Source organism: Bison bison, unplaced genomic scaffold, assembly GCF_000754665.1.
Source record: "Bison bison bison isolate TAMUID 2011002044 unplaced genomic scaffold, Bison_UMD1.0 scf7180017864218, whole genome shotgun sequence".
Classification (NCBI taxonomy): domain Eukaryota; kingdom Metazoa; phylum Chordata; class Mammalia; order Artiodactyla; family Bovidae; genus Bison; species Bison bison.
This window is the reverse complement of record NW_011494790.1, coordinates 4,417,691-4,430,083: the sequence shown is the minus strand read 5'-3', so window position 1 is coordinate 4,430,083 and position 12,393 is coordinate 4,417,691. Positions and strand designations below refer to the sequence as shown.

General features: G+C 33.7%; 1 protein-coding gene across 4 annotated transcripts in view; it reads left to right on the top strand.

Annotated features, from left to right (window-relative positions):
* Positions 1–10,502, top strand: part of TRIM23 (tripartite motif containing 23) — a 37,350-nt gene extending 26,848 nt beyond the window's left edge. For 3 of the 4 annotated variants that reach the window (XM_010845531.1, XM_010845533.1, XM_010845534.1), the window contains 4 exons: positions 3,718–3,847; positions 4,354–4,464; positions 5,726–5,850; positions 8,831–10,502. In XM_010845531.1, coding sequence (XP_010843833.1) covers positions 3,718–3,847; positions 4,354–4,464; positions 5,726–5,850; positions 8,831–9,010 — 546 coding nt within the window. In that variant the 3' untranslated portion in view covers positions 9,011–10,502. The remainder of the gene's footprint in view (positions 1–3,717; positions 3,848–4,353; positions 4,465–5,725; positions 5,851–8,830) is intronic. The other variant, XM_010845532.1, reaches the window with a different exon arrangement.
* Positions 10,503–12,393: the final 1,891 nt, after the last annotated feature.

The following is a 12,393-nucleotide window of genomic DNA, read 5'->3' as shown; positions in this document are numbered from 1 at the left end:
CCCTCCATCCTTTTCTTCCCTTCTCCATAGAAACCTATTAAGAATTTTTCTTAGTTTTTTCATCATTTAAAAAAATAAGAGAAATATGTTTGCATGTACGCTCCAGCCATTTAAAGGTAGAGTACTGTACTCACTTCTCCACCTTGCATTTTAATTTGAGGGTACATCCTAAAGGTCACTCCTTAGCACTATATAGTGACCTTTTTCATTCCCTTTTACATCTACAAGGTACTTGATTGTGAGTATGTACATTTTTTTATTCTGGTAAAAAACACAAAATTTTTTACCATCTTAACCATTTTTTAAGTGTATAGTTCAGTATTGTTAAGTATATTCACATTGTGTGAAACATTTTCAGAAATTTTTCATCTTGAAAAACTTAAACTATACCTTATAAACGACCGCTCCCCTATTCCCTGCTTCTCCTCATATGCTGGTTTCCACTGTTCTACTTTCTGTTGCTTTAAATTTGACTACTCTAAATTTAGTGTATACGTGGATAGTATTTGTCTTTTTGTGATTGGGTTTATTTAACTTAGTTTTATGTCCTCAGAGTTCACCTATGATGTAGTATATGACAGAATATCCTTTTAAGTCTAAATATTTCATTGTTTGTATATGCCACATTTTGTGTATACATTCATCTATCAGTGGATATTTGGGTTACTTTACCTCTTGGTTACTGTGAAGAGTGCTGCTGTGAACATGATTGTATAGACATCTCTTTCAGGCTTTGTTTCCAATTCTTTTGGATAAATACCAGAAATGGGACTAAGGTTCATATAGTAGTTCTGTTTTTAATTTTCTGAGGAAATGTCATACTCTTTGCTTAGTATTGCATCACATGATCTAAATCCCACCAAAAGTGCATGAGGATTCCAGTTTCTCCACATTTTCACTTATTCTTATCTGTTTTGTTTTTGATAGTAGCCATCCTGATTGGTGTAAAGTGATATCTTATTGTGGTATTGATTTGCATTTCTCTGATGATCAATGATGTTAAGCATCTTTTCATGTGCTTTTTGATCAGTTCTGTGGAGAATTTTTTACAAGTCCTTTTGCCTGTTTTTCTGTTTCTATCTGACTTTTTGTTGTTGAGTTGTAGGAGTCCTTTATATATTCCGTATATGAATCCATTATCAGACACATGATTTGCAAGTATCTTCTCGCATAGTTTTCTTCTTCACTCTATTGATTGTGTCCTCTGATTCACAAAAGCTTTTAACATTGATCTAGTCCCATTTATCTATTTTTGCTTCTGTTGATTGTTTTTTATGTCATATCCAAGAAAATCATTGCTAAATCCAGTGTCATGAAGCTTTTCTGCTGTTCTATGAGTTTTATAGCTTTGGTTCTCATGTTTAGGGCTTTACTCTACTTATTTATAATCCAGATATTTAGAATTATTATATATTCTTTATAAACCTTCCATTTTTCCATTATATAATGAACTTGTCTCTGACAGTTTCTGATTTAAAAATCTATTTTGTCTGATACTAGGATAGCCAGCCCTGCTTTCTTTTGGGTATGATTTGCATCCCAAAGAAATTAGCATTTTTACCATCCTTTCACTTTCAAACGTATGTTTCCTTAGATATAAAGTGAACCTCTTTTGTAAACAGAATATTTTTAGATCTTGGTTTTTCACCCATTAGGTCACACTATGTCTTTTGAGTGGAGAGTTAAGTCTATTTATATTTAAAGTAATTATTGTTAGGTGAACCCTTACTATTGTCATTTTGTTCATTTTCTGCCTAACTTGATACTTTTTTTTGTTTTACCTTTCCTCTTTCATTGCCTTTTATGTTTTATTGATTTTTTTTTTTTTAGTGTCATGGTTTGAGTTCCTTCTCATTTCCTTTTGTTTATATTCTATAGATTTTTGTGTGTGTGTTTAAAGTTACCATTACAATTACATAAAATATCTTAGTTGTAACATTCTGTTTTAAATCGATAACAATTTAACTTCAATTGCATACAAAAATTCTATTTCTCCACAGCTCCACCCCCTGTACTTTATGTTATTGATGTCACAAATTATATCTTTATATACTGTACACTTATTAGCATAGGCTTATAGTTTCTTTTAATGTGTTTGTTATTTCATTTCCATGAAGAATTAAATTTATTCACCCAAATTATAATAATGCAGGTTACTATTTGTCCCTGTAGTTATTGTTACCATTTTAGATTTTCATATGACTTCATATTGCTGACAGCCTTTCATTTCAGTTTGAAGGACTCCTTTAGCTTTTCTTTTTGAGCAGGTCTAGTGATAATGACTTCCTCAGCTTTTGTTTTTCTAGGAAAATCTTGATTTTTTTTTTCCCATCATTTTTGAAGGACAGTTTTGCTATATATAGCATTCCTGGTTGAAGCCTTTTTCTTTCAACACTTTGACTATATCATCCCATTCCTTCTGGCCTGCAGTGTTTTTGCGGAGAAATTTGTTGATAGTCTTATGGAAGCTCCCTTTCTGTGATTAGTCATTTCTTCTTGTTGCTTTCAAGATTATCTGTTTTTGAATTTTGACAGTTGGGTTATAATGTATCTTAATGTGGGTCTCTTTGCATTTATCCTAGTTGGAATGCATTGAGCTAGGATTTTTATGTCCATTTCTTTCCTCAGATTAGGAAGTTTTCAGCCATTATATCTTCAAGTAAGATCTCTTTGCCCCTTTTTTTCTGTATTCTCCTTCTGAGACTCCCAGTCCGATGTGTCTCTTAGGGTCTTTTCACTTTTCTTCATTGTTGTTTTCTCTCCCAAATCCATGAGTCCAAATTACCCATGTTTTAAAAATTAATTCTTGCAAAAATCCTATGTAAGTTTGGTCTATTTAAAAAAATTAATTGAAGGATAATTGCTTTGCAATATTGTATTGGTTTATTCCATATATCAACATGAATCACTCATAGGTATGCATGTGTCCCCTCCCTCTTGAACTTCCTTTCCACATTGCTACCCCATCCCACCCCTCTAGGACTTTAGTCTATTTTTAATGCCCATTTTATACATGGGTGAAGTGAGGCAGAGCAGTCATGCAGCTAGAAATTGAACAAGTATGTTCATTGCAGTATTATTTATAATATAAAAAAATCAGAGATGATCAAATATTTGTCAATGAGGATTGGTCAAATGGTAAATGGAATATAATAAAGCAATTGAAAGAAAAAAAGTAGTTTTATATGTTTGAAATGAAAGGATCCGTAAGGTACTATTGAGTGTAAAAAGTGAGTTGCAGTGTGTATTTTTTTTTTAAGTGTGTCTGCCTTGTGTATGTCAACCAGTGTATGATGCACAGGAAGATGTCTGGAGGGATACATGTGAAATTGTTAACAGTGAATATTTATAGGAAGTAAGCATCACTTTTTATTTTTAATTAATATATTTAGCACAGCATGAAAAATCTTATTTAAAGAAGATTCAGTTGAGCTAGAAAATCTGGGAAAAATAAGTGTGTGTGTGTGTATTTTTTAGCTTACATAGTATGTAATAAGTTTTATTAAGCCAAGATTTAATAAAGCAGTGAGGATACATTTCCTCTTTGTAAATATCAGAATCAGGGTATTTTAATATGGGAATAGAACTGATTTTAATGGATTGAGGAATGAGTAGGAGACAAAGTAATTAACAAAGGTATTTTATAAATAAAAGTGTAAGTGCTAGTACTTTTACTCCATATCAAAATTAAAAGATTTATTTTTTAAAAAATTTTAGGACAATAGAGTTCACATTGGACCCAAAATGGAAATTCGAGTTGTTACATTAGGATTAGATGGTGCTGGAAAAACTACTATTTTGTTTAAATTAAAACAGGATGAGTTCATGCAGCCTATTCCAACAATTGGTAAGTATGCATATTGCTTTTACCTTAATGAATATTTTATAGGAAAAAACCCTAACTTACAGATGAGTTCTCAGGGCCTTACTTTATGCCCGTCTGATGTGGAGATTGGCTGTAAGACATTAGCATTTCAGAGGAAAAATGCGAGGTTCAGTGACTGTGGGATTGAAATGTGGATTGAGGGGGGGATAGTAAGAAATAATAGAATATTGGTGGGACAGTTGGAAGGAATAAAATATTGATGACTCTGGCTGAAAATTAGGGATGAGGAGGTGGTAGTGTTGCAGAGCTGGTACTCAGCTGTCAAGGTCTTAAGGACTCTACTGGATTAGAGGGCTAGCCCTGGTTAAAGGTATACATTTCCCCCTGTATGTTTATTACAAGTGGAGTTGGTTAGATAGTGCTGTATGAAGATGATTTGTAAGTCACAGGTACAAATGGGGTTGCCTGTTTTTGGCGTGTCACTCATAAGTCAGTATTAAAGTAAGTTTGGTTTTTTTTTTTAACAGGTTTTAATGTGGAAACGGTAGAATATAAAAATCTAAAGTTCACCATTTGGGATGTAGGTGGAAAACACAAATTAAGACCATTGTGGAAACATTATTACCTTAATACTCAAGGTAAGAGTATAAAAATTACGTCTTAATTTTTCAAATTTTTAGAATATCAGTCCAGTTTTCAGTGCATTTATTTAGCTAATAAAGCTGATATTTTAGCGTTGATTAAATACATGACCATATTATTACATATTGGTAGCACACCCTACACTATTAAGAAAATTAAGCTAGATAGACTGAGATATATACTCTGATATATTTCATGAAAAACCATAACTTAATATTTATCTTATACATGTAAGCAATTAAGGGTACTTTCCTCTTGGTATTCTTAACAAAGAGTATTATTAGTGTTCATATGAGTATAATCATTGGGAATACTGTGGTATAGGGTAGAATTTGTGGTGTATAGTTCTGTTGCTGTATTCAATTCAATTCAACTCAACATTTATCCCATTATAATCTCTCAATAGCTCTACTCCTTTACTTCCATTCACAATTAGTTATCAGCAGCAGAAGAACCCATAGTGGTTTGATTTTAACCAAACTGTGTTATGTGACATACATTCCACTTAGCATTTATTCACATAAATGAATTGTACATTTTGTCTCCTATACCCCAGCATAAAGCTTATGTTCATACTCTCTGTCCATATATCATCCTGTTTTCCACCTAGAAGAAAGACGAGATAATTTTTACTTTGAAATTTTTGATATTAGGTTAGTATGAGCCAGTGATTAAGGGGAAGAAATGGAATTTTGAACATGAGGAATGGTTGAAAGCCTAGGATGTTTAGCTGCCATTAGATAGCTGGAAAGATTTCAAAAGACAGTTAATTCAGTAGATATTCATGAAGTTTCTGCTGTGTATTTTGAGAAAAATTATGGAAAGTGCTGTGCTGAGCACCTAAAGAGAATACCTTGGAGAGATAAAGTTGGTGATTTATTTATTTTTAAAAGACTATCTTTTGGTAAAGGAAGTAGAGTAATCAAAGTAAAGTAATCAAAGAAGTAGCATCAGTATGTAGATCATGAGAGGTACATTTTCATTCATTAAGAGAAAAATATTAAATGATATGCAAAGCAATATGTGTTTGATAGTGCAAATGTTGTAAATCCTGTTATAGATGGGGAAAAAATAGACCAAAAGTTAGGTGAACTGCTTGAGATCATATCATTAATTATTGCCGGGTGCTCCTATAATAGGCAGCCTTCCTGTGAAAATAATGATGGTAGACTCACCATAATATAACATTAAAATATTTAGCCCACTTACTGAAATTAAACAAGTGACTAAATGTATATTTTTGGTTTTTTTTGATAGCTGTTGTATTTGTTGTTGATAGCAGTCATAGAGACAGAGTTAGTGAAGCACACAGTGAACTTGCAAAGTTGTTAACAGAAAAAGAACTCCGAGATGCTTTACTCCTGATTTTTGCTAACAAACAGGTAATACATTTGTATTTCAGAATATTTATTTTAGCATTCCTCATTATAAGGTAACTGTTAAGATTTTGAGAGAAATAACTCAGTAGATAAAAAGTTTCTGCTGTATTTTGAATGCAGTCTATATGGAAGGTGCCATACTTGGTACCTTGGAGTATACAGAAAGAAATAAGGTAGAAACTCATATGTATTTAGGTTTGCATGTTAAGTGTTTATTTCTAATACTGACTGCTAAGTGCAGATTAATAAGAAGACGGCTAAGTGACTTCAGTGATATTAATATAAAGTATTATGGAAAATTATAGAGTAGTTCTAAAGGTTGTATTCTCTAAGATTTATAAAAAGTAGGATTTGAATTGAAATTATAGATAATACTTTGAGTTAGTATGTGAAGGGAAGAACACTACAGACAGAAAAAATAAAAACATGAGTATTTTTAGAGAGCATCATGGAGACCAGTATGCCAGCAAATTTGAAAAATTCAGCAGTGGCCACAGGACTGGAAAGGTCAGTTTTCATTCCAGTCCCAAAGAAAGGTTATGCCAAAGAATGGTCAAACTACTGTATGGTTGCACTCATTTCACAGGCTAGCAAGGTAATGCTCAAAATCCTTCAGGCCAGGCTTCAACAGTATGTGAATCGAGAACTTCCACATGTACAAGTAGGATTTAGAAAAGGCAGAGGAACCAGAGATCAAATTGCCAACATCCATTTGATCATAGAAAAAAGCAAAAGAATTCCAGAAAAATATCTACTTCTGCTTCACTGACTATGCTAAAGCCTTTGCTGTGTGAATCACAGCAAACTGTGAAAATTCTTAAAGAGCTGGGAATACCAGACCACCTTACCTGTCTCCTGAGAAACCTGTATCAGGACAAGAAGCAACAGTTAGAACTAGACAGGGAACAACAGACTGGTTCCAGATTGAGAAAGGAGTACGCCAAGCTGTATGTTGTTGTCACATCATGCGAAACGCCAGGCTGAATGACTCACAAACTGGAATCAAGGTTGATGGGAGAAATATCAACAACCTCAGATATGCAGATGACACCACTCTAATGGCAGAAAGCAAAGAGGAACTAAAGAGCTTTTGATGAGGGTGAAAGAGAAGAGTGAAAAAGCTGGTTTAAAACTCAACATTCAAAAAACTGAGAACATCACTTCATGGCAAATAGGGAAAAACAGGAAGACAAAATAGACAGGAAACAGTGACAAATTTTATTTTCTTGGGCTCCAGAATTACTGCGGACAATAACTACAGCCACAAAATTAAAAGATGCTTGCTCCTTGGAAGAAAAGCTATGAAAATCTAGATGACTTATTAAGAAGCAGGGATAGCACTTTCCTAACAAAGGTCCATCTAGTCAGAGCTATGATTTTTTCAGTGCTGCTGCTGCTGCTAAGTCGCTTCAGTCGTGTCTAACTCTGTGCGACCCCATAGATGGCAGCCCACCAGGCTCCCCTGTCCCTGGGATTCTCCAGGCAAGAACACTGGAGTGGGTTGCCATGTACAGATGTGAAAGTTGGACCATAAAGAATGCTGAGCGCTGAAGAACTGATACTTTCGAACTGTGGCAGCTGAAGATTCTTTACAGCTTCTAGGAGGATAAGAATGCTTTTTTTTAGTGCAATAAAGTGGCTTAGATGTCATAAGCAGGAAGAGTTGGATAGACAGTAAGGATTTTCCCCTTAATTTGAAAAAAAGGCAAGCTATTAAGAACTGAAATACTTCACATTATGATTAAAGATATGCAAATAAGGCAGAGTGAAATACCATTTTCCACTTATCATCTTGTTAAAGATGAAAATGTTTGATAATCCTCAGGCATGGATATACTGCTGGTGTGGTTATTAATGTGAGATTTTCTTGGAGGGCAATATGGCAGTACTTTGTCAAAGGTTTAGATGCATATACCGTTTTACCCTGTAAATCTCTAGTAGTGTATTCTGTAGACAGGTATCCTAAGGTTGTCTTAGAGATAATTTTGCAAGTGTATGTATTTAAAAATATGTTTACTTCCATGTGTATGTATATGTAATAGCACATAAGCACATATTTTCAGTTTAAATATTCAGTATAAGACTGGTTAAGAAAATTATGTTACACCTACAGTAGAATGCAATACAGAAGTTAAAAATACTGGTGGAAATTTTTTTCTGCTTGTTCTAATAATGGAAATGTATCTTTATTTTCAATATATGTATTAAGAAAAAAAACTAGAGTGTGTACTGTTCATTTACATGAGTGTACATGGAAGTTTTCTGGAAAAATATGAAAGCAGTTGTTACTGTTGGTTGCTTCTGGGAAGAAGGGTATTCAGGGCTGTTTGGAGAGTTTTTTGTTGTTGTTGGCCTTGCTGCACATCTTGCAGGATCTTAGTTCCCTGGCAATGAAAGCATTGAGTCCTAACCACTGGACTGTCAGAGAATTCCCTGGGAGAGTTTAATAAACTCTTTATAAACCCTACGTAAGAGCCATTTCTTACGATATACCTGTATTAATTTCCTTTTAAGTAGATACCTTATAATGACACGGGCAGTATCTTTCATTCAGGGGGCACAGCCTTCATTGATTTCATTGCAAGACTATTGCCTGGTGGTCCAGTGGTTAAGAATCTGGCTTGCAGTGCAGGGGATGCTGGTTTGATCCCTAGGTGGGGAACTAAGATCCCCCATGCTGTGGAGCAGCTAAAACTGTGTGCCACAGCTAGAGTCCATGTGCTACAACGAAGGATCCCACGTGACACAGTGACGATCCTGTGAGCTCATGCAGCCAAATATTTTTTTTACAAGACTGTTCTTACAAACTGTTATAACCAAAACAATTCTTTTTCTATTCTCATTAATCTCTGAATAATTACTGAAAGTTGAATTTAGGCTTCTGTTAAAATGATACCAGCAGAATTGTATATAGCAATAATTACAAAAATGCTAATTTTCATAGACTTATGAAAATTTTTTTTTATGTGTATATATCTTTTAGGATGTTGCTGGAGCTCTGTCAGTAGAAGAAATCACTGAGCTTCTTAGTCTCCATAAATTGTGCTGTGGCCGAAGCTGGTATATTCAGGGCTGTGATGCTCGAAGTGGTATGGGACTGTATGAAGGACTGGACTGGCTCTCACGCCAACTTGTGGCTGCTGGGGTGTTGGACGTTGCCTGATTTTAGATGTAGCAGTTGTTTAAAGTTTTGTGGTTAAGAGTTATTTTGCACATAATATGATGTAAGAAATTCTACATCTGAAAGATAGTTAATTTACAATGTATATATTAATATAAAAGGAATCTTGGATTGGGAATTGAGTACAATATTGCTTTTAAAAACCAGTAAAATATAAATAGCTGATTGAGAAGATTAAATTGGATTAAACAGGGACTTACTGGGTATACATTTTTTAGACATACATTTGTTAAGTTTTTCAGATTACATGTGTACACACAGATTATCTAGCACACACACATGCACGTTCTACTTACTGTAGGTACTACTGTTATGAAAAACTGGGATCCACTAGTATTCGATCCAGCATTGGGAAGTAAGTAGTCGCAGTGAAAAAGCAGGTGAAGGTTTATTCACTCAAAGGAAGAATAGCCAACCAAGTGTCTAATGAACCAGCGGTTTCATTGAACCTTTTTATGAAGCAAGTGGAGCATGGCTTTCTTAACATGCCTTTTGACTGGATTTTGGCAGTATTCAGTAGCAAAAAAGGCAGTGACTTAATGAAATAAAATCCGAACTGCATCTTTGGGTAATAGGATTAATGTTCAGTATAACAGACATCTTTAATGCTAAGAACTATAAGCTAGAGAAGATTAATATTTTATACAGTATTTTATTAAAGCTCTCTTAAAGCCTTTTGTATAAAACCCAGTGAGTTAGAATGAAATGTAATCCTACTAGGCCTGAAGTCAGATCAGTACTACACTGAAGAACAATTAATAAAAAAACTGTGAAAGTCAGTTATATTCTAGTTGATCTGCACTTATGAAAAGACTGATTTGCAGAGCTGTACCTGGATATATTATTTCCAAGGTCAGAGTTCTAAATTCGTCCTTCTATTTTTCAATATAATGTACCTAGTAGTGTTTTTTAAAAATAATATTGCATCTTTAAGGAGAATGACTATAGGTAAAATGTAGTAAGTTACATACAGAAGCCAGTGTTGGTCTTACATAAAAGGTAGAGATCTAAGTAGAAATTACCTCTACCTCAAGAGAAGTTATTTAAGCAGTGGAAGTGATTACTTTAAAATGTCTTCCCAAAATAAGTGCATTTATTTAAACAATAAAATGTGATCAACGATTTTCATGACAAGGCCTTAAGAGGTTGTTTGAGAGAAACATGTCTACAAAAGGAAAAGAAGAAATGTGAAAAAAATTTATATCACATTTATTACAAGTCTGTGAGTAAAAAATTTAAAGTGTGCGCTCTTTACTGTTTTTCTTTTTTTAAGGAAACTCCCTTATTATGGCAGTCTAATTTTATATTTAAAAATACCTAGATTGGGTTTTATAGGTTTTTTTTTTAATGCTCTTTATATTTTAGATGAAGTGCTTCCCAGGGGGCTCTTTGATAAAGATTCTACATGCCATCGTAGGAGACACGGGTTCAGTCCCTGGGTTGGGAAGATCCCCTGGAGATGGGAATGGCAGCCCACTCCAGTATTCTTGCCTGGAGAATCCCATGGACAAAGGAGCCTGGTGGGCTACTGTCCATGGGGTCACAAAGAGTCAGGCACGACTGAGCACATACTTTAGGATGAAGTTAAATCCTTATGATGGCTGATGACAAGATGTGACTTCTGGGTGGCACTGTTTTGGTTCAGTCTCTTCAAATATATTTCGTTTAAAACAACAAAACTTTTAGAAAACAAAGCATTAAAAAAAAGGCTGTCAGTTATGGGCAGTGTGTAAATAAGTAAATAATATTTCATCCTTTATTTTTCAAGTAAAAGGTCATGCTGTTACAAGTGTAGTTTGTGCATATAATACTTCTGAATTAAATTAATATTTGATTGCAGTAACTGTGAAAAATAAAAAAAGTGTTACATTTGCCTGTGAGCCCTTGAACTGTTTTGTCTACTAGGTAATTCAAAAACAGTCTAACACTAATGTGTAAACATGCTTTCTTCTGTAAATTTATTTTACCCGTTTTGCTTGACTTTTAAATCACATTCCTACGTATGTCTACAACACAATTTAAAAATTGTGCTTAGACCTGATTGTGTCTAGTAGTAGTATTTATTATTTTTTTAAAAAGTTTTTTTCAGGCTCTGATTTTCTATCTCTGGCTGTACTTTCACTAATTATTAGCAAGACTGCGCTAGTTCCCTCTGGGAAATGTCACACTTCAGAGGTTTTAAATACAGTCTACTTGGATTTGCCTCCTGGCACTGAATTTCTGTATTAAGCTAAATACTATTGTATAGTTTATGTAAAGCAGGTTTTTCAAGTGTATAGTCTTGGTCTGTAATTCTGGAATGCTTTATAATCACCACAAGCCATTATTTGCATTATATAAATCATCAGTATGGATAGCAATAAAATGTTAAGATCACTTTAAAGAAATCCTATCATCTTTCTAAAAATTCTTGAATCATCCTGAATCATCTGTATAGTAGTATTGCTAGTAACCAATTAAAGTATTTGTGCTGTGGTTAAGAGAAACAAAACAAATTGGGATAGGGATTGACTTGAATGTCAAATTGAGATAGTTTATTAAAAATTTAGAAATGTTATTATTTGCAACTTAAGTCACATTTAAATGTGTATTAAAACTGTAGTGTTTTTTAAAGGAGAGCTAAAATTCTGCACTGACTAAAGTGAAATAGTTGCTTTTAAAATTTTAAATTTAACTTGTTTCACACAGAATATCATATTTTAAATAGCTGTTTTCAGAGAAGGCCTTGGAAAACCTCATTATATCCTGAGCTAATATTGCTAAAGAAAGACTTTTTATGTAACACTGAGATACTTCTCAATTTGCAAGGTGGTAATAAGGAAGAAAATAGCTATACTTTTCCCTATAAAGAGTAATAAATGAAAAGGACTAATGAGTGAGTATCAGTATCTTGCTAATAGTTTAAAACATGCTTTAAAATAGACGTGTGGCAATGTATGTTTTTTAGGTCTACTGATTATGGTAAATTTGTGACATGGAATGGAAAAATTGATTAATCAAACATGATTTCCTCTCAAAGCAAAAATAATTGAATTTTGGGGAGGATGAGGCATCACCACCACCACTTGGTGGCAGTTATTACCCGAAATTTAGGATTAAGCTTTTATGAATGAATTGACAGATAAGTCTAAACACCAAAAATTAGGGAAAAAAGGTAAATGTCATAGTGAAAAGTGTTATTTTGTATCCTGGTTTTAGTAAAGGAGGACACAATATTACAGTTAAGGCATGTTCTTCCATCAGTTTGTGGTACAAAATGGGTAAAGGAAATATTCCTGCTGATCAGTAGAAGGAAAAGTATAGACTTAGATATAAAGCATGAGAATGTGAATTTCCTAAACAGGTCTGTTGAACATGTTCCTCCT